This window comes from Oenanthe melanoleuca, chromosome 6, assembly GCF_029582105.1.
Source record: "Oenanthe melanoleuca isolate GR-GAL-2019-014 chromosome 6, OMel1.0, whole genome shotgun sequence".
Classification (NCBI taxonomy): Eukaryota; Metazoa; Chordata; class Aves; order Passeriformes; family Muscicapidae; genus Oenanthe; species Oenanthe melanoleuca.
Genome location: NC_079340.1, coordinates 7,234,134 through 7,259,597, shown reverse-complemented (window position 1 = coordinate 7,259,597; position 25,464 = coordinate 7,234,134). Strand labels below are relative to the sequence as shown.

Genomic DNA, 25,464 nt, shown 5'->3' with positions numbered 1-25,464 from the left:
ATTCCAGATTCCAGACAGCTCAAAACTGAATCTATAAGCTATACATATTATTTGGTAATACCAGAAGGAGAAACACTTGCTTTCCTTCATGAGACAGAGACAAAGGTACAGGAGAGCTGGAAGGTTTGGAAATGTTGCTAGGAACGCTGAGATCCTTGTGTACAGACGTGCCTTGAGCTGGGCTGCCAGAGCCTGGCAGAGCCCGGCTGACGGTGCCCTGTCCCCCAGCAGCGCGGAGCGGCTGCTCTCGGAGGCAGAGCTGGGCGCCCCCGAGAGCCCCGTGGCTGACAAGAAGGCGCCGGGCAGCGAGCGGGCGGCCGAGCGGGCGGCGGCCGCACAGCACAACTCGGAGAGAGCGCGCCTGGCCCCGCAGCCCTCCTTTGTAAACATGCAGGTAGGTCTCCCTGGGGGAAGCCAGGCAGGTGTCCATCTTGCTAATTGCAGTGAAGTTACCACAGAATGCAGAGGTACTGCGTTCCGCCACTGGAGACAGAATTGTTATTACCAGTTCAGCAAAAGCATTCACAGCCAAGACATCAGCTGTCTGGACTGAGGAGTGGGGTGTCGGTGAAAAGTCTTGGAAACAGAACAGTTCTTATGCTTCTGTTGACTAAGAAAAAATAAAGTACAGAAAATTGTGTGGCTGAATTTGTCTCCACAAGCATCATTTGCTTGTTAGAAATCTTATATTTTCACTTGGAGAGATTTATAGCTACAAAAAACATGTTACAACTTTTCATATGCGTTGACAGCTTGGTTAATTACAGCCTACAAATATAAACTACTGTCATGTTACTGCAAATCTCCCCCAAAGGGAGAGGAGACCCCTTAGACTGTCAGGAAGCAGTAATCAGGTTATTTTCAGAATAGATCTGTTGAAGTGTGGATATTACCAGACTGTATGGAGTAGTGGAACAAGAGGAAGGCAAGTGTTTTGCAGCCTTTTACTTAGTTATTCCTTAAATTATTTTCAGTAGATGATGCAACACTTCAGGCTAATACAGCATTTTTGTAGTTTTATGTTTTTATTTCCTAATTTGTAAGTCAGCAAAGTGTAGCTTGTTTAATCAAGGGTATTTGAACTCCACATCTTCCATTGATGTAGGTAGAATATAAGCAAAAGTTCTTTAAATTCTCTCAAAACCTAAGATCTTTTTCTTTCACAAGATGAGTGCATGGAGGAGAACCAAACCTAAAGGATTATTGAAAATAATTGTGGTACCTAGATTTGCAAAGATACTCCTCAACAGTACAAAATAGGTAATCTGTTTTAAATGCTCAGAACAGATAGTTAAGGAAGAGAAACTATGCTTGAAAGATACCTTATTAAAAAAAAAAAAAAAAAAAAAGAAGAAAAATTTGTAAGCAGTTTGTAAATACTGCTGTAGCCTCACTCATGGAAATCAGATAGTTATTTAAAATCTTCATCTATGTTTGAGTGAACACTTTAACTGGCTCTAACTGGGCTACCATGGAGTTATTGTGCAGTATTTCAGGTTTCTCCTAGATATATTCAGTGGCCACATTGAAAACCTTTGTTTTCACAGAGATGAGTGAGTACTGGAATGACATTTAGTTAGAATGGCAGTTAAATTATCTTCTGCATGTTTAATTTTTAGGCATTTGACTATGAACAGAAGAAACTACTAGCAACCAAAGGTATGTGGATGAACAGTGACTTCTGAAAAGTTTGTTAGCATATGGATGAAATTGTTTCCTGAAGTTTCAGTTTTTAGTTTGATTTTTAATAAAATCTGAAAGTGATAGTGCAAAATTTGTGTATTAGGTTTACATTCCAAAAAATTTCTTAATACCAATATAGTATAAAATACAGTATAAGCAGCTTGCAGATGGGATCTGTAAGTGCATCCATGTGCAAATTATCAATATGGTTTTCAGAGGCCTCATTGCTGTAACACTTTATTTGGGTGCAAATTAAGCTTTGTCATATCAGCTAAATGGCCTCTTACTCTAGGGATAAATTGTTGCAGAATTGGTAAGGGGCTTAACCATACCTTTGACCCTGTTATAAAATAAACCAAATTACCCATTCACCAAAAGAAAAACAAACTCCTCTCTGAGAAGCAGATAGAATTATTTTGGCTTCCATGCAGTCCTGTGAGATTGAACTATCTTCTGGCAGAGTGGGTTGCTTTAAGGAAGGGTAGGATTCAAGCTGTGTAGCAAGTGGGGGTGTTTAGGGTTTGCTGGACTGTGGCTATTAGCGAACGTCACTTCAATATTATCCTCTCAGTACCTTTACTAAGGCTGAGATTTGCTGGTTTGTCTCTTTTTTCAGCTATGTTAAAGAAGCCAGTTGTAACAGAAGTGAGAACTCCAACAAATACATGGAGTGGTTTGGGGTTCTCTAAATCCATGCCTGCAGAAACTATCAAGGAACTAAGAAGAGCGAATCATGTGTCGTACAAGCCTTCCATGACAACTACATATGAGGTATATAAAAGTATACGGTAATGGTAGTTTACTTTTAGTGAGTGATTGTTTTTACAGAAGTTAAGACATTTTTCAAGAGAAATAACTAAGTTTTGCAGATAACTGTTCTAAATATTTTTTTAATGGTGAAAAATATTTCTTACACAAATATTAAGGCATATGGAATGCATTCAGCCCAACACACAAAACTGTATCTGTTTCGTCGATAAGTCACAGGGCATAGATGTCTGCTTCTTAAAATGTATTTGTTTAAACACAGGACCAAACATCTCAGAAGTTGCAAACAAACAATAGGGAAGTTGTAACCTAATGAGAACAGTGTGTGTATGACAGATAAACTATATAATGTGTATCACTACCTGGTGGAGGAGAACAGCAGAACAAGAAGCTCATCTTTCCTTCTGTGGGCAGAACTGGAACAGCTGTCGCTGCTTGCAGTATTCACTGGGCTCAGAATTTTCCCAGGCAGAAGGCAGACAGTCCAGCAGTTCTCTTTGGAGTCCTAGCATGGGAGTCTTGCAGGGAATTTGTTCCTGTTTTCCTCAAAGGCATGCTGAAGTTTGCTTTTTAGTGTGCTTCCTGGCTGTAATCCTTCCCAGCTTCTGTGTAGACACCTTTTCCTGTTCTGCTTATATAAAATGTAATGGTATGTTTCTTGAAGAAGGGGACTTTTATTTCTCTAGGATATACCTACCTGTCAGTGCAAAATAAATATTCAGTCAGGATAAAAATGTGCCTTGGTTTCCTCGACTTGGCATATCAACTTTCTGAGCCATTCAACTACATGTAGTAGGCTTGGCTACACGTAATGCAGTAGTAACTAGGGGAAAGAAAAAGCTGCAACCAAAATCTGCAAATTTTTTGGGATACTTTTCTCTGTACGTTGGTTGGGCTGGGGTTTTTCCCCAGGCCTTGATTTCTAAAATCTCTAAGTCTGTCATTCTAACCAAAAGCACGGTGTTTTTTTGGGGGTGTCAGTTTTACTAAGTGCTGTAAAAGATTTCCTCCTAAGTGATGCTTTTCAATTGCAATTTGATACAAGTTTATAGAATTAAATTGTTAATTTCCACTATTTTTAGTTCATGTAAGTATGTGATATAAGGTCGATTTCTTTTGGGTTCACATGGAATACTGCTGCCTTGTATTGCTACGTTCTGACCCACAGTGATGAGAGTTGATAATAAGTATTTCACAGGTATATGAAAATCTATTTAAAAAGAAGCCAGACAAAACAACTACAAATTCACAAGGCATTGCAGAATTGTTGTTGTAGTATTGTGTGCACGACTGTTGTCAAGTAGTGTGTTCTTGATCCACTTATCTTCAGATAAATGTTATGTTTTCTTCCCTGTGAAGGGATGTAGTCAATAGACTGCTTTGTCTAGAATTTGTGTGGGAATTTGTTACTGTGGAATGTTTTGGAAACAAACTTGGAAATACCAAGCAATTTGTTTTGAATCATGGTCTTTAAATAACTCCTGCTTAAAAACTGTAAACTGCATATGTTGTTTTAAGCACACCTGCTGTTTTCGTGTCCGTTTTGTGATTATTTGACTATTGATCAACTGCCAAAAGAATGTTTGTGAGCATTAAAAGCTGCTTTTTAAGTGAGCTGCTTCAAAGAAAACATCTGAGTCACAATGAAAGCTCTGTTTTCAGCCCAAATTTTCTTTGTGATTTGCAGGGTTCCATGTCTCTCTCTCGGTCCAGCAGTAGGGAACACCTGGGAAGTGGCAGTGAATCTGATAACTGGAGAGACCGGAATGGGCTTGGACCCACTGCTCATGATTTTGTCTCCTCAATTGGCAGCCCCAAACGGAAACAAAACAAATCAGGTTAATAAACTCTTATTAAAAGAAAATAATCATATTGATGCCAATATTAATTTTGATATGAATGTATTCTGACTTCACTGGGGATTTAAATTATAGCTTGTAAATAATTCCTTTTTATAAAAATTGAGAAGTGTAAGCTTGTGTAACATAATAATGGTCCAAAAGGAAAACTTTTAAGGGTATTTTTTTAAATGCTAGACATTCCTGCTGAAAACTCTTTGACATCATGGAGTGGGATTTTCAAGGTGTACTGAAACCAGACCTGTAAAAAGGCTTATTTCTAGATCACTCTCATTCTGCTCTGTTGCTGATGCAACAGCAGCCAGGACTTTATTGGGCTATTTGCTCACTGGTGAAGTCATAATCTGTGCTGAAACTGGATTTTAAAGCATGATTCTCCTCATGGGGATAAAATTTACAAGAACATGTAGTGGCAGGACAATAGGGAGTGTCTACAAATAGAGTATGCTTAGGTTGGATATTATGATAAGATTTTCCCTGTGAGGGTGATGAAGCTCTGGCACACAGGGTGCCCAGAGAAGCTGTGGCTGCCTCTGGATCCCTGAAAGTGTCCAAGGCCAGGCTGAACAGGGCTCTGAGCAATCTGGGATAGTGGAAGCACATGGCAGGGTCTTGGAATGAGAAGATCTTTCAAGCCAGGCAGTTCTATGAAAAGAAGCCTCTCCATGTGTTCAGCATGGTCTAGCGTGATTTCATATACTGGTTTCTGTGAATACAGGCTGTATGTTTTGCAATTACTTTTTAAACATTGTTTGAAGTTTACAAATTAAAAATTTACTTTAGTTGAACTTTTTGAAATTTTATTTTTTTTAGTGAGTTAACAGATGCCTTTCTGGAAGAGTGAAAAGTGGAGGTGGAGAATACTAAGTCCATACTACCTATCTGCTTTATGGGGAAATAAAGACCGAGGCTGTTTATACTTTTTGTTGTTGAATTTTCTTTTAACAGTGAATAAACCTAAATTCCAAACTCAGAGTACACAGATAATAAAATTTGAACATGGTAAGAAAGGATAGCTCCAATTAGAGAAAATATTTATGGTTTTAAAAAGCACATTAGTTGAGCTATGAATGGCTGTGCATCATATTCTAAGTACTTCAAGAACTAGAAATTACAAGCTTATTTGAAATCAATCTATTGATGTTTTCAACCTAACCAGACAGAAATGGAAGTTCTGGGTTAATTAAAATAATTAAGAATTAAAAATGGTTTGTATGTGTGTTAGAAGAAAATTAGAAACACAAATACATTGGCAGTGAAAGACAGTGTTGTATGGCAGCTGTAGCTTTCCCAGAAGATAAAATGTGTGGATAAGGGATAAAAGCAGCAGTGATGAGTTGGCTGGACAAAAGTGGGTCTATAGAAAACAAACACTGGAACTTAATTAACAAAAAAATTGCTTCATGCTGTTCGTTCTTTCAGACCACTGAGAGGCTATTTTTTTCTGAAAAATAAAGATTTAAATACTTCGTAAATGCAGTGATCTAGGTGAATATAATGTTGGTGGAAAACCATGTCCTTCTGTGCACTTGTTCTCTTCCAGCTGAACACTATCTCAGTAGCAGTAATTACATGGACTGCATTTCCTCGCTGACAGGAAGCAATGGCTGTAGCCTCAACAGTTTGTTTAAGGGATCTGATCTGCCTGAACTCTTCAGCAAGCTTGGTCTGGGCAAATACACAGATGTATTCCAGCAGCAAGAGGTTGGTGTTCTTCAAGAGGTGCCTTTGTGTTGGTAGGATGTTTTCCAGCAGTAGCTGTTCTGTCTCTTCACCAAAAGCCACTTAGAAATCACTTTGTGACAGAATTTTCATGAGCTGTTCTTTCAAAGCTGGAGCATACATCTTACAATCATGGTAAATACTCAAAACCTCAAGACTCATAAATAAGACTAGTTTATTTTCTCTGCTTTTCCAGGACTGGTTACTTTTTAATTTCTCCTATGTCAGAAGTGTAGCAAATTGAGCAACTGTGTGAAGCAGCCATTGAAAAGCCATGATTGCTGTCTACATGACTAACTGTAAAGCAGGGGGAAAAAATGAAGCTATTCTGAACCACCTTTATTACTTAAAACTTTCGTGGAAAGACTTGTTTTGAAATTTTTTCGTCTTTTTTTATTCTAGATTGATCTGCAGACATTCCTCACTCTTACTGATCAAGATTTGAAAGAGTTGGGAATTACCACTTTTGGTGCCAGAAGAAAAATGCTGCTTGCAATCTCAGGTAAAAACACAGATTACCATTTATTGATTTTAAGCATTGTTTGTATTCTTAAATTGTGTTTATAGCCAACAAAGGGAAAAGCCTTGGAAAGACTGAAAAGTAGGACTAGAGTCTACTGAGGTAAGTAGTATTAGCTTGCCCCTCACCAAAGGTGCTTAAACCCAGGCTTTATAGGGCTTTCCCATTACCTAATAGCAGCTCACTTGCACTAGTCCTGTAAAGCTGGAGCTTGGTAGGAAGTTCGTATCACACCAGATTGTGAAGTTTTATGCCCCAGAATTGTGGGTCCATGAATCTCTGGGATTACAGGCACTGCAGGGTCTGAAGAGCACTTCATACCAGTCACAACTGGCATTTTCAACCTTTTTGTTCCCTGTCCTCCATTTTATTGATTAGCAGAGCAGTCATCCTACTGGGAAAACGTTCCTATTTTTGGAAGGCTTTGTGGGTTTGTTTTTTTTTTTGCTTTTTCCATTTGCAAATGTACTTAGTTCAGTAGTGGTCTTGAAAATCTGTGTAATCACTCAGTGATTTGTATCTAGCGCAAAGTTTGCTTACAAGAGCAGGAAAATGAGGAAAAGAAAAATATTTTACATGATCTATTACTAATGTGAGATTAGGTTGCATGTTTAAATGAGAGGCGAGCATCTGTTTTTTCTGGAAGTCCTTGTTAAAATACTGCTTCAGATTTATGTTTAAAATAAAGAATTGTGCATTGAGAAATGCTCACGTTGGTAATGAGCTTTTCTGTCCATCTCAGTCTACACTGCATGATTGTGCCTCCAGGAAGATTGCAGTCTTTGAGTATTATAACAAAAACTTTTTAAAGTTTCAGCTATGTCAATTTGATCTGAGTCAGTATTGCAAAAATTATCTACTTCACACTGCATCGGTGCCAAATAAGAATTGTCCCAAGTGGATGCCTGCATCCCAAGGAGTTCTGAGTCTTAATCTGATGCTCTTATTATCCTGTTGGACTGTTTGTTATTTGAAGGAGTACCTCACAGATATTTTCAGTGCATACCGTGTCTGTCTAAAACAGTTTGTTCATTTAAACAGAAGTTTTGCATTTGGTTGAGAGCTAAACATTAAAATAAATTTCTGATGGGAGATTTCTGTGGGTGTGCTTGACCTCTCCAGAACTGAACAAAAACCGAAGAAAGCTGTTTGACCCATCAAACATCCGTGCCTCGTTCCTGGAAGGTGGAGCCAGTGGGAGACTGCCGCGCCAGTATCACTCGGACATTGCCAGTGTCAGCGGGCGCTGGTAGCAGCAGGCTGGGCTCAGAAATCAGCTGGAAAGATGGACGTGGCAATCCTGTGGACAGCCTTCACTGCACACCACCCTCTGCACTTTGGGAGTTTGGGTGTCAAGGACCAAAGCGTTTTGTCTGCACAATACTGTGCCAAAAAATCAGAGAGAACACATTTTGTCAGTTGTCTTTTGAAACACCAAATGTGGGTTATGTTTTACTCATGTAGATTGGACAGAATTTGCAATAATAATAATATAGGTTTCTTTGTTTAGTATTTTATTACCTATAACTATAATGTATGCACTGAATTTTTTTACTTTATTGAATGAAGGAAGAATGAAGATCTGGGATGCCAGAGAGCATAGATTTGGCTTTATCAAGATGGATTTTTCTGGTACTGCTTAAAATAATTATTGAGGTCTTTCTGCACTTTACATGTTCTGATTTCTTGTCCTGTGGAAATTTGTTTCGCTTTCATTTCCATATCAATTTTTATATTGGCACTAATCAAAATTTTCAGGTGTTTCTACATTTTCACATCTCACTATAATGGTACTAGAAACTGTTTTTTATGCAGATTTGTTTTTCCTCTCTCTGTCTCCCAGGTAGTTATCTGTAGAGATTGTTCCAAAATCAAGTCACTTGGTAGTGGACCAGTCCTATTCTCTTATGAAGCAGTCTAATGCTGCCTGCAATAATACTCACTGTTACAAATGCTATGAAAGACCAAAATGGACCTTGCAATATTAACCCTTTGCAGTCAACATATTTAACTGCTGCCTTTATGCTAAAACTGTTTTTAATGGTTGTCTCAAAGCAAAGGGCTATTTTTAATACCCTGCCACTAAAGGACACTTATTTATATCAGACTTTTATTTTTAGATTCTATACACCTACAATACGTGACAGATTAAACTGATCTACTGCAGATTTATGGCAGAGACCGAAAGGCATTCATCAAACTAGAGCTCTGGGCTGTCAGTTTGATTAAACAGACAACTCATCTAATTTGACAAGACAGCACTGTTGCCATTTAATAAATGACACATATTACTTACATGACTATGCATGCAGCATTGAAGTGACCTCCATAAAATAGGTGTAATAGCATCTGTTTTGTTCGATCTAGATTTGTAATTGTCAGCTGCAGAAGTGTTTGAAACTCTGGAGATGAACTATTTCTGAAACAAGTTATGTTCAACAGAAAGAGTCTTTGTTATAAGTGGCTAGAGCTAAATTTTGAATTCTTATACTGTGAAAGTCCGAAAGATTTGGCAATGTTATTCCTCTGTCTTTACAGATGTTGTGTTATGGGTTTATGAAGGATTTCGGTGTAATGAAGGAATCCATAAAGTGCCTCATTTTGTAATGCAATATGTAGTTTCCAAGCATTAATTGAAAAGCATTCCCATGAGAAATATTGTGAATTACCTTACCTCTACTGTAATGTATTATTTATGTTCAGTGTACAAGCCTTTTGAGATGGACATAAACCACTGTCAAGTGTTCTTAACAGAAGGCATTAGAATAACATTTACAGTAGTTGGGGTTTATGCAAAAATGGGTGAGAGAGTTTTGACACTTGCCATGGGTAATTCTTTCTTTTAAGATGAGAATGCGAAATGTTGTATGTAAAAAATTGCACACACAAAGGGAATTTAAAGAGACTATTACTTGAGGGCATAGATGATCAAGCAATAATATAAAGTCTTGTGGTTAGCTAAAAATTGCTGCTCAGTGCTCATTTCAGCCATATCTACTTAATGGTGTATAACTGGGTGACTTCCACTGTAGATCAAGTAGCAGCTTCGTCTGGTTTTAAAATGGTACTGCAGATGTGACTGGCTAAAACTGTATCTGGTGCTCACACAGTTGTTCACAGCGAGTTCCTGTGCTCAGTGCCAAGAGTCAATATACATGTGTCTAAGAGAGATTTGTGTGTGTGTTGCACAGGTAAGAGCAACTTCATGGAAACCCTCTTGGAAGCCACAACTTGTTCTAAAGCTATTTACACTTGTGCTTACTTCTGAGTACGGAGATAGTTCCATTCATGTGGACTATTTACGTGCTTACGGATAAGCTGTTGTTTAAATGTTTGTATTTGCAAGCCCAGTGCTTGAAAATCAAATTGTATTCTGACTCATAATTTTATAAAGTATTTTTAATGAACTAAATATTCAGTAACTCTTTGTACAGATTTTTCTGCAACCCCTTCTTGCTTATTTTGCCTAAACATAAAAGCATCCAAAAGCTTTGCACTCAGATTTGTAGTCTTTTGTAGGTACGTGCTATGCATCCAGACGGTACTATACTCAGAAACTGATTTTCTTACAGCATTAAGTTGATGTGGTCCTTTGCTGAGCAGTGTTTATTTCAACTACACCAAAGTGAAGAATTTCCCATGAACAACATTTTTTAGTAGGGCTTCACATGGAGGAAAAAAAAAAAAAAAAAACAAACAAAAAAAAAACCACACTGGAAGTAAAGAAAATTCTCACTTACTTTTGATTCCACAAAGGGAATATAACAGTACAGTGGATCGTATTGTTAGTGTTACATTATGCACAAATGTTTGACTTGCTACATAAAATGTTAGTTTTAAATCTGTGCCTTAACAGTGACCAGTTATCTGTAAATATAGAGCAGATACAGATTGTATTTTTGTGGGTTGTGTCCTTTTAGTGATTTTTTTAAAAATGAAAGTTGAAATTAAAACCTTAAAAATGGAAATTTTCAAAGCTAATCAGTGTTGCATAAAATAAATTTATATAACTCCCTTGTATTCTGATTGGTTCATGAACTACTTTTATATAGACACAGTTCCAGGGATGCTTGCTTGTTAATAAAATATAAGAAGCAGTATTTGACATAATGGCAACATGTTTCTTTCATATGTTAATGCTTCATGTGTTTTATTGTTCTTTTTATATCAAATCAGTGTCTTTGTCTAGCTTTTAAGTGAGAATGCTTTTTTGGGGTGCCTCTTCTTGATCTAAGAGGAGTTAAATTATTATCTCAGGTTTTAGTGGTTTGGCTCACGAGTTCTGTTCTTCTTCAGTCTTCTCATTTTAATGACTTTTTGTCAGATTAGTAGAGGGTTGTGTGTTTTTTCATGGTAGTGATGCACTGTCACTTCCAGTGAAGAAGTGAATGGGAAGGGAGTTCTTTCACCAGGCTGCTGGGACATGACCAGTCAGCCTGGCAAGAGGCACAGCTGTGATGTGTACACAACAGACATAGCCAATCCTGTCTGTTTGCTCCACAGCTGCTGGTACAAGTTCAGTATTGCTCTACCTCACTCAATGCTCGCAGGCATCTCGTTATCCCTGCCTAACGTGATCTCTGTTTTACAGACACAGCTCTCCAATGGCTGTTCCTGGCTCACTGACCTTGCAAAACTAAGAGTTGTTTTTCTGAATACCTCCTCCGGAGAAGTGCAGGTGTGGGAACAAGTCTGTGAAGGAAATAGATCAACAAACTCGTCTGCTGAGGACAGCTAAAGGGTGTGGTGCTGAGCACCAGTTTACCAGGCATTAACATAAATCACGTGGAAATTTACAGGCTGGCGGGCTTGCAAATTGCACAGTTTCTGATGTCTGACCTGTAGTGAGCTACGAGGGCCTGAAGCAAGGTAGTTTCCTTTGTGGACCTTTTATTTGGGCGTATTGCTTCCAAGGGCTTCAGTCAGCAGTGTAAAGCTGGTGTGCGACAGAGAAAGAGGTGATGAGGCATTAGAACTCGTTGGCTGCTCTCCTTATGGTGCAAGCAGCGTTCCCAGCAGCTGGCATGGCACAGCATCAACAGGATTGCTCCCTGAGCAAGCTGGGCATGTCTCTCTCTGCTACCAGGCAGTGGAACAAAGCTGGTGATTTTCAGTCTGCAAAAAGTTGCATTCTAAGAAATGCTGCCAATACACAAGAGAAAATGGATGGAGTCTCCAAGCTCTGTAAAGATTAAGAGTGAGACATCTCTCTTCACTGTTGGATCCCACTCCAGTCTAATGCTGGAGGGCTCTTGTTTTTCCAAAGGCTAGAAAACACAGTTACACAAGTTTCATGAGTGCGGTTTTAAGGTGATCAGCACAGGTGTGGTGGGCAGGGGTATTCAGAATCTTGTGCTCGTACTGTAAAGTAAGCCAAGGAGTATTTGATTCCAGGCAAGTCTGGACACTGTTGGAGCTACATTTTATCCTCAAAAAAACAGCTTCCTTTGCATCACAGGTACTTAGGCAGAAGGAAGGTTTGGTTTTATTTGGAGTTATTGTGAAATTTTTGAGGGTGTCAGAAGATGCAAAAACTGGGAAACTTGTAGAAAACGTGCAATGTGCATGGTTGCTGTCTGCTATGTTGTTGACAGTTGCTTTGAAAGTGGTGAGCTGTAAGGATGTGTAAGTAGGTAGGGGATGGTATTTTAGCATGGTTAAAGATAAAAAAGCTTTTATTTTGAATAAGGTGTAGTTGTGAGTGAGGACTATCTTGTAATCTGAAAAGCACACAATAAACTTGTGCTTTGGTATAAAATTCCATTATTTTTGTGGGGGTTAAGATAGCATCTGGAGCAGAAGTAACAAGAATCCAGAAATGGCAAAAGGCTTTTTGCTAGATTATATGTTTGTATTAAGAAAATTTTGAGTTTTATCCTTGTTTCCTCTGCTGCAGATATACTTTTTTATAGTGTTTATAATTTTAATATTTTACATGCTTTCATGAGTTAGTAAAGCAGACTTTAAAGAAGCAGAATAGTCATACTTGGCAATTTTTAATATTGATTATTAGCTATTAGGATCAGTTAAAGGTTAATAATTTTTTTCCTCTCACTTTGAAGAAAGTGTACTGTTAAAGAAACAGACTCAAACAATGTAGAAAGTGTTTGCATTAGAGCATCATCTAGTGTCGAATTTCCACACTCTCTTAAGGAGTAATATTTGGGGAATATTTTCTTTGAGAAATGCAGAATGATTCCAGATGTTGATGAAAATATGTAGAAAGATGAATACATTGTGATGGAAATTACTGAGTTTGTGCCAAAACTGTGTTGCAACTTCATGGAAACTAACAAATGGAAAAAGCAGAACATAATATGATGAAAAAAACCCTAAAATAATTATATAATGAAACAAAAATTTGTCACTTCTAACAATGGGTGATTAATGTTTTAAGAAATAATGTTGCTAGTAATTTTATAACCCTAGGACCATAAACTGATATGGATGTCGCTACCTTTCTTTGCTGTGATAAAAATCATGGTTTGTCACCCATGAAGGCAAGAAGAGATGAAGAGGCCTGAAGTGCACATGGCAGTAATTTATGGTCCCAAAACTAAAGCCATCCATACACTGCAATTTCATGCTGTGTATATACAGTACAGAAGTGAAGAGAATGTGAGTATTTTTGAGATTGAGAACATAAGAAACCTTCTGTAGACAGTAAATCTTGTTGTATGTTGCACATGAATACACTAAGGGAAAACAAAATGGAACCCAAGGATAATTTCCTTTTGCTTTAAAGTGGTCCAAAATTCAGATAAAATATTCACAACTCTTTCCTTTAGCAGTTTTTCCACCATGCATCTGAACGATGTTTTCATTCCTCAGAAAGTATGCTGTTTTCATGCCGAAGCTCACCTCAGAGAGAAGTTGCCAATGCATAGTACCTTACTCTGAAGTAGCTTGAATAAGCACTGGGTGCTTAGCACTGGCAGTTCAGTACTAAAAATGATGGTTCTTCCAATATTACACGATCTAGAAATCATTATAAATAAAGTTGACATGGTGAAGTTAAATTGCTGACAGATTTTAATCATGCTTGGAAACTGGATGGGAGACAACTAGGTAACTAATTGCTGTGGGTCAAGAGATGTTTTGGTGCAGCTATATTAAAACTAGCTTTGTCATAGCAGTGTTTCTCTTTGAACCAAATGGTGACAACAGCTAGCAAACTGGAATGCTGAAGGCATTTGTCGTGTAGGAAGGCTCATCCTGAATATGCCTCCAGCACTGGTTATCTTCCATCTTCACTGAAAGTGGTTGCAGATGCTCCATTGTTGACTCAGTGCTTTCTTTCCATTATACTTTTGGACTCCAAATGCTAGGAAGGGCAAACTTCTAAATTTTGCATGCAGCTTGATGAGCTTTTTGCTTGCACAAGCATAACATTTTCTTCTTTTTCTAGGAGTGATTAGTGTGGACAGTATCCAGAACCACTAGAGTGGATGAGAGCTTTGAAAGATTTTTTTGAAGGGATTTAAGAGTAGTTATGAGTAGAGACTGGAAATAACACTTCTGGCACTGCTGCCTTTCCTGGCTGCTGCTGGTGTCTGCTCACCTCTCCTAGATCTTGGCTCTCCCATGCTTGGCTCAAGTTTCTGCTCTCTTCTGATCAGCCCTCAAGTTTCAAACAAGTACTTCTGGGAAGTTTGAGGCACTTTACTTTTCAGGCAGACTAGTCTGGTTTCTGTGTTGGACTTTAGAATTGTGGCAGTGAGGATACAGGTGCTGATGGTCATCATTGGCCAGTGTGAGGAAATAAATTTTTAAGCACCGCATAAACAGTACATTGTGGTTACAAGGCTGCAGTAGATGAGGGCATAATTTCTTCAGCTGGATAGTTGTTTGTGAAGATTGAGTAAAGGAAATGCTTGCTTGGTTGGCTCTTTTTTTTTTTTTTTTTTTAACATTCATTATAAGGAGCATCCTTTTGCATGGTGTTCTTATTGCAGTTTAAAAATTATTTTGCAAAACTGACTCCTCAGGGCCCTTGCCTTAACCAGTAATAAAAGCACAGTTATTCATAGAAGGATTCCTTAGGATCCATCCATTTTAAGATTAATTATTGGAATACAACAGCACTTATTCCTTGCTTCCCACCTGCCTGTAATATTTCTCCTGAGGCCATTGCATCCATGTTCTTCATTTTATGTGTGGTTATTCTGTGCCCTGCTCTGCTGCACAGACGAGGTAGTGAACCCCCCCAAACAGAATTGCATCTGATCTAATTCCTACTGCATCTTCTTGCTGTGTAAACACATCAGGAAGTAGGAAAGCATTTCTGGACTGAACAGATGTGTTGGTCTGCTCTAAGCTTTGAAACTCTGTATTTTCAAGTCCTCCTTAATCTTTGTGATGAATTTGTAAGCTTCAAGATGTTTTACATCTGGTTCTGTTTGTCAAATTCCTTTCAAATGTTCCTGTTTTTGTGATTATACCATCTGTGATAAAATGGGCATTAAATCAAATACTACATAAAGATGCATTGTCTGTTCAAAGCTATACTAGAAATGGAATATATTGTATTTCGTATCTTTGGTCTATTTTGGGTTTAAATTTTATAGACGTTTCAGATTTTGTGTTTATACATAAAACCTCAGAATGTTATGAAAAAGAATCACAGAGATTCTGTCCGTTCCACCTCCCTTCCTGAAAGCAGATAAGTCAGTGTTTCATTTTAAAATATTTTTTTATCTAATTGAGATTTTACAAGCTCACAAAATTTGGCAGAAAACAAGTCAAGTTTTTTATGGTTCCTGAAGGCAAATCACTTTCTGATAAACACTCCAGTGTGTCTTCATGTGCTATGCAACATGGGAGGCATGCAGAAATATTAAAAAGATGTTGAAAGCTTTCTTCCTTGACCTCTCAACTCTTCACCAGGTCAGCTTTTCCTCTGACTTGAATCTGGTGAAATTGTTCTGTGTCTAAGCACAGAAAAGAAATCCATGGTAGAGCAACACTTCTTCCTCAGTGCATGCTGTGACCTTGCCTGTTTTGAAAACAAGTTCTCCAGGCTTCTAGACCTGATAGTATGCTGTATGAAATGTCTAGTTACTACATGTTCACCTGCTGAGAAATGAGAGGCTTTGCACTCCGTGGTGAACAGGCTTTTAATTTGTGTACCCAAGGGAACCAATTATTTCATGTGTTTCATGCTCAAGCATGGAAGGGCAGCACACCCAAACAGTATAAATTTTCAGGTCTTTCTTTTCCCATAGAAGCTGTCTCTTGCTATGCTGCTTTGGTACAAGCAGAGTTCTTTCAGTTCCTGGTAAGTAAAGAGGACTTCTCCAAATTTGTCAAAACAAATGTTATGGTTTATCTTCTGGCAACTACCCAAATCTCTATAAAACTGAGTTTTACTCCATGGGGACCCATAACTGAACCCAATAGTGGCATATGCTTTCTTAATGGTTTATTTTCCTCTTGCAGCATTCACAACTCTCATAATGTAATAATCCTAATGAAGAACTGAACCAGCACAATTTCTTATTATTTGGTGGTGTAATATTGCTATGTTATAAACAAGGTGAGGAGTTGGATGGTCGAAGGTTAGCATGAATAACTATTAGAAAAACTGTGGATGATAGCCTCCATATTTGACTTCAGGAAGAGTTGCTGCAACAGGTCTTTAAGGAAGAGAAAATATTGCAAATTTTTGCTTTGCCATTGCTTAGTTGGAGTGGTAATGCTTAATGATTAGGGGAGGAAACAGGCTGTGTGGTGCACTTTTTAGAATCATCACTGAATCACTGCTCTGAAGAGGGAGGTAATGTTTTGTTAATGTTCTTAATATCTCTTCATTAAGTATTAAGCCTATATTATAGAAATATGGGTTCGCTCATCTACTGAGAAAGTGTTCTAAAGTTTTCAATTAGTGATGACAACAAAAATCCGCACTCTTCATTTTCAGTGGTAGGACAGTCTTCAGTGGGGTCTGGAAGGGACAACTCTACTAGGCAAAAAGTCTAACCTTACTTGAAATGCAGATAAAGTCAGAATATGTTTTAATCCATTTCTGAACATTTGTCATACAGATCACTTAACATCATACCTCAGATTTCTCCAATAAGGTACTTAGGTTGCAATCAAGTAATGCTTTGATTTCAGTCCCTGTAGGTTAGCTAGATGGGGTTTCACTCCTTTTAGTGGAGGGTTTTGGATCACTGTAAATCTATTCTCCACCTTTTCCATGATCTGGTTGGCTGGTTTACTTTCCCTCTCACTATCCGCCTTTGCAGGGCTTCCAGGTAATCCATCACTGTCCCAGACCCAAGCTGGGTGTCTCACAGGATAGGGATTTTGGTGTCCCAGGGGACACTGCTCACAGAGGGTTTATTGCTGGGATTTGGATGTCTCAGGGGACACTGCTCACAGAGGGTTTATTGCTGGGATTTGGGTGTCTCAGGGGACACTGCTCACAGAGGTTTATTGCTGTGGTTGTACAATGTGGCCAAGTTGTGATGGGCCAGCTCTGGCCAAATGTCAGGTGCCCACCTCACAGCAGGGCTGGGCCACATTGGGTGACGGCTGGTGGGTGGCAATAAGAATGAAGATATCCCTTAAGCTGTGTGCTGTCACAGGAGAAAGAGATTCCACCTGGGAAAAACTGACTTCATTTCCTGAAAAAATACACTTGGGTGATGGGAAAAAAAGGGAAATGGACTCTGTTTCCACCCCCTCAGCCTCCCTTTGCCCCTCAACCCTGGTGCCCAGCAGCGTTTTCCCACCTCAGCCCCTGAGGGGCTCAGAGGGGTGGCAGGAACCAGCTGGAACCGGCCAGATCCAGCTGTGACCCACCTGAGGGGCTCAGAGGGCAGCAGGAACCGGCTGGAACTGGTCAGATCCATCCGTGACCCACCTGAGGGGCTCAGAGGGCAGCAGGAACCGGCTGGAACCGGCCAGACCCAGCTGGAACCGGCCAGATCCAGCCGTGACCCACCTGAGGGGCAGCAGGAACCGGCTGGAACCGGCCAGATCCAGCCGTGACCCACCTGAGGGGTGGCAGACACTGGCCAGATCCAGCCGTGACACACCTGAGGGGTGGCAGACACTGGCCAGATCCAGCCGTGACACACCTGAGGGGCAGCAGGAGCCAGCTGGAACCGGCCAGATCCAGCCGTGACCCACCTGAGGGGCAGCAGGAACCAGCTGGAACCGGCCAGATCCAGCCGTGACCCACCTGAGGGGCAGCAGGAACCGGCCAGATCCAGCTGTGCCCCCCTGAGGCAGTGCCACGCTCCCCTCGCGCAGACCCTGGGCCCCACTGCTGCCCCAGGGACCTGCTGTACCCCAAATCCCACGCTGGCCTGTCCGAGGTGGGCCTGGAAGCGGCTCTGGACAGCTCGGACACCGCCAGTGGTCAGGGAGTCACCTTGAGCCAAAGAGAGACAACACCTGGGCTGCCTCTCCCCTCTCACCTGCAGGCCAGGTAGCTGAGCGCACACAGGTGAGGATGGCCCGGCAGCCATTTGGGACTCTAGGTGTTCCTGGAGGGGCTTCTGGGGAGCTCCCCAGGCTGGGGTCATTTTGGTGATGAGTTGCCCCCTTCCCCTTCCTCCCTGGGCAGGATGGGGTTCCTCAGCACTCTGGTGTGGGGTTGTGGACACTGTGGGAAGCAGCTGCCTCCGTTGCTACGAGCTGTGGCCTGAGTCACCCAGAAAAGGAGAGTGCTGGCCCTGGTGAGCAGAGCAAAGCAGGAGGAGCAGTGCACTTGGAGCACCCACAAAGGTAAGTCCTCTCTTCAAATTGTGTAGAAGAAACAGGCCGGTTATAAACCCATACGTCATCAGGCAGCATGGTCCCTCTGAGCTGTCTGTTGTGTCCATGATGAGGTGTTTCATATCAGGGGTTTGGGTCTGCTCTTCCTCAGCAATATGTTGTCTCTGTGCTGGGTCATCCTGAAAGCCTTTAGTGTGTGACCACAAAGTGGCTCTAGAGGATATTTAAGTCACCAAATTCTTGATTTTCTTTGCTTTAAAATGCTTATTTGTAGCCAGGTGTACTTTGAATTGCATATCTGGCCTCATCCAAGGCTTGACTTGTCAGTGTGAGTGCAAATTCATGAAATCCAAGAGCACCCTGAGGAAGGTCGCCTGCACTGCTGCATGCTCAGTCTCCAGCTCTGCATGCTGGGCAGAGGCAGGGTGTGTTTGTGTAGCATATTCTGTGGTTTGAAATTACATTCCAGTGCAATAACTTGTGTGATGAATTTAGGGCTTGGCTTTGAGAGAGAATCATGTGTTGCTCACACAGGTCAAAAGTCATCCAGATCATAGCTTAAAAAATACTTTTTTAAGAAATAGGTTTGGGGTAGGCTGTTGAGTATACTTTGTTACTTGGTAGCTGATAGATCTGACCTTGCATCTTTATCCCTTAATCTGTGCTGATTTGTTATGTTCGCGTGAATACAAAAGCAATCCAAAAAAAAGTCATGATTCAAATTGACACCACTTTAAAACATCTGATAAAGGGATTGCTTTCTATTTAGTCACCGATATTTTTGTGAGGCGTGGGAGGAGAGACAATAGCAGATGGCAGAAATTTCCAGCAACATGCAGTGTGAGATGTAAGCCGAGCTCTCGCGGCTCCCCTGCTGTGGCAGCAGATGGAGGGATTGGCAAGGCGGAGGACGCCGCTTTTTTTCGCTGCGAGAGCCGGGCTCTGCCGGGTGAGCCGGGCTGGCAGGGATGGGCGCGCCCGGGCAGCCTGGGCTCAGGGAAGCGCGGCAAATGCCAAGGGAGGGGATGCCAGAAGCGCCGCAAATATGTAGCAAAACTCCTAATGATGCTTTGAGGTTTTCCTCTCTCTAGGTCTTTTACGGCTTTTTCCAAGGCAAGAGAATCAGAATTGTGGCTTTCCCCCAGTCCGTGACCGCGTGCAAACACACACACAGAGGTGGCATTTCTGCATTTTGTAGACCTCTGCAAAACACTTAGAATCTTCACAGCCTGTATTTTCTGAGACAAAACAAACTTAAATATAGGAGAGCATCTCATTCAGTTAACTGCTGTCGCCTGCACTTGCCATCAAGTGTTTAAAATTGTGCCTACCTATGCTAGAAAATGAATTCGCTTTTTTCTCTTACAGCTTTGATTTTTCAGAGCTGGTCGAAAATTTTATGAAAGTTTATAGGTTAGTTGGTATTTTTACACCATGCGTTGTATTTTCTTGCAACCTATTTTCATTCAACCCATCCAAAATATTAAGATTTTGCCATTATTTTTAAGTGATCTCTTTAGAAAGGATAATTGAAATCACCGTTCCAATGGTCAGAGTAGCATGTGAAAATATTTGATTTTTAGATTTGTGTTGATAAGGTTGTTTATTTTAGGGACCTTAAAATTTGAGGACTTCACATTTGCTGATATGGTGCAATGAGACGTGCACATCCACTGTGCTGTTGGACTGCTGTATGAGAGGCTAAAAAGCTCCTGGAGGCACAGAGGAGTACCAGGAGAGTTGCAGCTCATATTTAGGTCAGAAGCAATAAAAAAAAGCTTCCTGAGTGTTACTGATTAATCATTAAAGTGCAAGATTTTTTTTTTTCCTTTGCGTGTAAAGCTACAGTATCTTAAAATTCTACTTGGTGGGTTAGTACAACACACTTAGATCTAGCTGAAGCTTTGTGTGAGGACAGTGGCCTGTGAATTGTATTTTTAAATCTGTCACTGAGCTTTCAGGTAGCCAGGGGCACTCTCTGGACTGGTCAGGACTCATGAAGCAGCTGTATTTTATGAGAGTCTGGAAACCTGCTGGTAACAGCCTCACAAACAGTATCCTTTGGCCAAAATGATAAAGTTCATTAGGTCAATATAACTACACATACTAAAGAATTTTAAATGTACTTTTACAAGACTACATAAAAACATCACATGCCTATGGGCTCTACAGTAAAGACTGAGGAAAATCATCTAGTCCTTATTAAACTTTCTTTCATGTCCTGAATTAGGTCAGTGTTGTTGAGTATTACTCTCTTACTTTTTAACCAAGGAGAAGTTAAACATTTTCACAGTTTAGAAATTTCTATACTGAATAACTCTGCATTTTATATGGCTTGTGAAATTTCAGTAACAGCTGCTTCGTTTTTTTGTGTTTGAGCACAGGATTTCTGGAACTTTGGGAAGTCAGGTAAACAACTTGAGGATAGGGAGCCAATGACTAAGGTTTTATTTCTGTGGATGTTGTATTGTGTTCTAAATAGCTCTGGCCATAGGGAGAAATCACAGTGAGTGGTTGGTCTTCTGAGTATATTTATTCCTGCTTTTCTCAGTAGTGAATAGTGCATCAAGTGATGTACTGGATATGGGCTATTTCATGCATCTCCTGTTGTTTGTACAAAAGCTTATGGTAGATTAAGTATTAAGTGATAAAAGCTGATTTCGAGAGTTAATAAAAGTGGGGGGGGGGGCTTTGTTTTTGTTATATCTTAAACCACTGAAAGGTATTGTTTGCATGCATGTGTGAATGTGGGATTTTAATGCAGGTTTCTACAATGTGATAATTTTTGACTTGTTTTAATTTAAAAAAATTAGCAGACCATTCATCTTTAGAATACCTGAATTTGCAAAGAAGATCGTCCTGACAATACATGAGGAATGTACTTGGGGTCCCAAGCAATATAAAGAGGAGAGAGAAAACTTGTAAAGCTGCAGTGTACTGCACAAGTATGCACTATTTTATTTAAATTAATTTTATTTTTATACAGCTGTATATTCTAAAAAAAAAACAAAACAAAACAAAACAAACAAACAAAAAAAAAAACAAAACAAAAAACAAAAAAACCCAATTTTGTAAAGCCCTACTTGGTGGCAGCAGGCAGTGGCATACCTGGGAATGGCTGGGGTAGGTCAAGGTCTAGCTGGTCCAGGACTGTGCTGCCAAGAGCCATGAATATCCCCTAGGATTTCCTCTTGGCTCCAGCAAATTACTCAGATTTCCACACAGCAGGATCAGCTTTCATTTTGATAGTTATGTTGAGAACATGGAAAAAAGATCTGCCATTTGATTTCTGAATGTCATTTTTTATTCTGAGTGCATGTGAGGTGAATGTAGTCAGGATTCCTGCCTGAGGCAGCTCAATGACCCTTTTTCAGGTGTCCATCCCTGTCTGCCTGTTTTAAATTTCCACTGCTGCTGCAACCCTAATGTAGCTTTTTCAAATTCTTGCTTAGTGGGGCTTGGGGTCTATGGTCTGGGGGGCTTTTGTGGGGAGCTTTTTTTCTTTTTATGTTAAAAAATGTTAACCCCATTTCTTGCTCTGCCCTAATATTGCCTGAGTAAAATACATGGGTGAATATGGTGAGTGGGGAGGCACTGTTATCCACATGGATCTGTGTTGTCCATGCAGTAAGAAACAAAGGCTTTAGGGGCACAGGCCATGCTCCTTCCTTGATGATACAGGCTGGGACATTCTATGCATGAGTGATGTTCTCTTGGTACAATGCTGGCAAAATAATGGGGTTTTGGTTTTTTTGGTTTTTTGTTTGTTTTTTGTTTTTAAATAAGGAAAATGTTAGTTTTGTTATTGAACACTAAAGATTTCCTTTAAAGTTCTTGAAGAAATCTCCAGAGTTTCCCCTTCCCAACAAATGCCGCTCTTGATTTACTGTTGACCCCTGTGAGATGAAGTCATCAGGAGAAAGTTCTTGTTTTCTTGTATCTTTTTTCCTACACAGCCTTGTTGCTTTATTAAATTCACCAGAGTGGACATGTGTTTTAAGTCTGATGACTTGTATTATGTTAGGAAATCCTCCCACAGCACAGACCTTTCTAAACATTGTTTGTTGACTTACGGGAACAAGATCATTCCTGTTGCTGGGGCTGACATTTGTGTGTGGCAGCCACATGCTCTGGGAGACAGGGACAGCTTGATCCCTTTCCTGTTGGCAGAGTGATACGAACAACAGCAACAACATTACAATGCTGTTGCCTGAGAGGGGTCTTTCCACGTTCAAGTGCATGGCAAGGCAGCTCTGAAGAGGCAGCACTTGTATTAAAAAGAGGTGTTTGCAGCTGCCAGGCTCCTGAGAGCCTTGCACGCAAGCGTTTGGGGGTGGGCGGCACGTCTGTATCCATCAGCCTGCCTGAAAGAATCAGGGCAGGAGCATCGGACTGAAAATCAAACAGGCACCCCTTCCTCTCACCCTAATCTGCATTCGCCAAAAAAGAAGGAAAAATCTTAGGCAGGGAGAGTGTTTGGCATGTCCCCAAGGAATGCAATAATCCCAAATGTCGTGTGAGAGCACTTCACGATCACACACTGGCACTCGCTCCCGGCGGTTGCTGCCAGTTTCCCTCCCACGCGTGCTCCGTCTCGGAGGTAATGTGAGTCTGGATGCTGGACAGTTAATCAACTGCAGGAAAATTAGCGTTTTGGAGACAGTTCTTCTGTTGCGAGGTGCTTGGTTTTTAATAAAACACAGCGTGCTGCCACGTACTGCATACTTGCAGGACCCTGCTGGCTGCCTGCTCTCTTGCCTTTTGGTTTTGGCTGGGGTTTAGCATTTCTCCGTGTTGAATTTCTCCTATTGCCATTGCTGAGGGGATAATGGGCTGTGCCGTGCCGGTGAAGGCAGCTGAAGTCTGGCCCTGCCTGCTCTGGGTTTGCTCCAGGGCTGCAAACCCTCAACAGAGCAGCATCCTGTTGTCCCTTGGTACCTGCAAGCAGCTGAGAGGAAGGCTGGCCGTGGGGGGCCTTGTGAGGCTGTTGTGGGTAGAGGATGCTGGGGAGGTTACCTCATCAGCTATGGATGCAAAGATGTTTCTTATCACGCTGTGTGCGCGAATGGGGGTCCTGAAGAGTTGTGCTAACAATGGCTGAAAGTCTGCAGGTGTGGAGCCAACATGCCCTCCTGTGGCAGACTCCATCCTTGAGGGATAAGGATCCCTGTGTGGGAAGAGCTCCTAAAAAGGGCCTGACCTTGGTGGTAGATTCATTCCCTTGAGGGCAGAGCTGTGGACAAACACAGGCCAGCTGTGGAGAAGAGTGGAAAGGAGCTCTGCATGTCAATCTGGCACCTTAGAAGTGACACCTGACAGAAGTCAGGACCCTGGTAACCTGGGTAAAAGCCAACCTATCCCCAAAAAACCTTGGAGTCATTCTTTTGCTATGATGAAATACCTAAAAAAATATTTCCTCTGAAAAATAACTCCAATAAGATTCATGTGCAGTGTTTTGCCCTTTGCTGCCTAGATTTTGACTAAGAGTAGTGGTGTCTCCTTCCAGCAGGGGTGATTTAGGAAGTGGTGTGTAAGTGATGTATGTAAATTCTACATCAGCAGCTATGGGCCTCTGGGATGTGTTGTTGTCCAACATGGCCCAATACAGGACCCTGTGCTCTGGTTCAGCTCACATGTTTTGCTCTGGAAAGGCTGTTTTCTCTATCCCACTGGCCAATACATGTGTAGAGCTGTTGTAATTTTTCCCTTGAGGTTTAGCTTTGGTTCACTTCTATAATTTAAGTAACTGTATGGAAAGTGATAAAGAGTAGAATGTGCATCCTGTGATTTGATATCCAAAAGAGACTGCAAGTGATACACCCCGACTTTTATGGAGGATTTTTAATGTTGGCTTTGCTCAGATAGAAATCTCAATTACTTTACCTTTTTCTAAGTAATTTAAATAGTCTTGTCTTTCAGCCATATGTCATTTGAAAAATGTACCAGTAATCTTGTTTGCTCATTTACAGCTTCTTACAGGGCTTGGCAGCTTCTGCCAGCCTTCCTTAACTCAGGTTCTGATCTCTGTCTTCATAAAGCACCCACAAGCTCAGCACTGGAAATATATAATGGATTGAAATTGCTCTTGTGAAAAGGTTTTGTTTTGTTTCTGTTGTTGGGTTTTTTGGTTTTTTTTTTATGTGGAATGATTTTAGGAACATAAGGAGAAAACATTCACATAGCATATAAAATCACTGACCTTCACTTTCAGAAGGGCTCATTCTGTGTACTCTGGGGAAGAATAGGAGAAGTTCCTGCCAGCTCAAAGAGCTGGTTTGATGTTGAGCAGTTGGGGCAGTGCATTGTGCTCTGGGGTTATGCTCACAGACCAGAAGAGGAAGCCATAGTTTGGAAAACAGCAGTCATGTAGCTGGAAGAGGAATTCAGCATTAGTCTGGTCCAGAAACAACTGAGGTAAGGATTTAGAGGGGTAATTTCGCAAAAGGAAATTGTTCTCCTCCTACCCGTCACACACAGGCAGAGGCAGGGAGGGGTGGCCAGACAGAGGCAGAGGGGGGGGGATGTTTTGTACTGACACGGCAACAGCGTTGTCTGGAGAGCAGCAGAGACTTTGTCACTGTTTCAAAATAAACAGAGGACTTTGGACACAGGAGGAAAAACAGCAGCTCCTCAAGATCACATTGAGCACTGCCGTCAGCAGAGCTGCACTCTCACCACAGCAAGAGCAAAGCTTTAGCCCATTTTCAATGAGAACTGGGAAGAGTAACTCTGGTTTCTGGCATTGGCTTTCTGGCCAGGCAAGAGGAACCTCTGGAGTTTGAGCTACTGCCCATCTGGGTGTCTTTAGTCCCTAGGGGCCACTTGCCTTTGCAGACAAAAGCATTGGGATGCTTTTGAAGAAGAGCAGCACACGACCTCTTGTTCCTACACTCTAGAAGAAAAACCACTATGAAGTCTATGGTTATTTTCACCTCTAAGGAAAAAATGGGATATATGAGTGGGAAAAATTTTAACATTTTCTCACCAATGAAACTGATCCCAGTATGCATTTGCTCTTGTTAGGGAGCCAATTAAATTTAAACTCCAATGCTTTGTTTTATTAGGATTTATTTTGTCTTAATATTTCTCTTAGGTGCCTTTCTAAAGTGCTATCAGTAAAGCAGATTATTTTGCAGTCAGCTGAGAGATACAGGATCTTGACAGTGTTCCTATAAGCTCAGGAGG

General features: G+C 40.8%; 1 protein-coding gene across 2 annotated transcripts in view; it reads left to right on the top strand.

Annotated features, from left to right (window-relative positions):
- Positions 1 to 10,662, top strand: part of BICC1 (BicC family RNA binding protein 1) — an 89,507-nt gene extending 78,845 nt beyond the window's left edge. Inside the window, exons 15-21 of one of the 2 annotated variants that reach the window (XM_056495169.1) lie at positions 232 to 394; positions 1,620 to 1,659; positions 2,300 to 2,454; positions 4,139 to 4,289; positions 5,854 to 6,014; positions 6,435 to 6,534; positions 7,675 to 10,662. In XM_056495169.1, the coding sequence (XP_056351144.1) occupies positions 232 to 394; positions 1,620 to 1,659; positions 2,300 to 2,454; positions 4,139 to 4,289; positions 5,854 to 6,014; positions 6,435 to 6,534; positions 7,675 to 7,805 (901 nt within the window). In that variant the 3' untranslated portion in view covers positions 7,806 to 10,662. Of the gene's footprint in view, positions 1 to 228; positions 395 to 1,619; positions 1,660 to 2,299; positions 2,455 to 4,138; positions 4,290 to 5,853; positions 6,015 to 6,434; positions 6,535 to 7,674 lie in introns of both variants that reach the window. The other variant, XM_056495168.1, reaches the window with a different exon arrangement.
- The last annotated feature ends 14,802 nt before the right edge of the window (positions 10,663 to 25,464 follow it).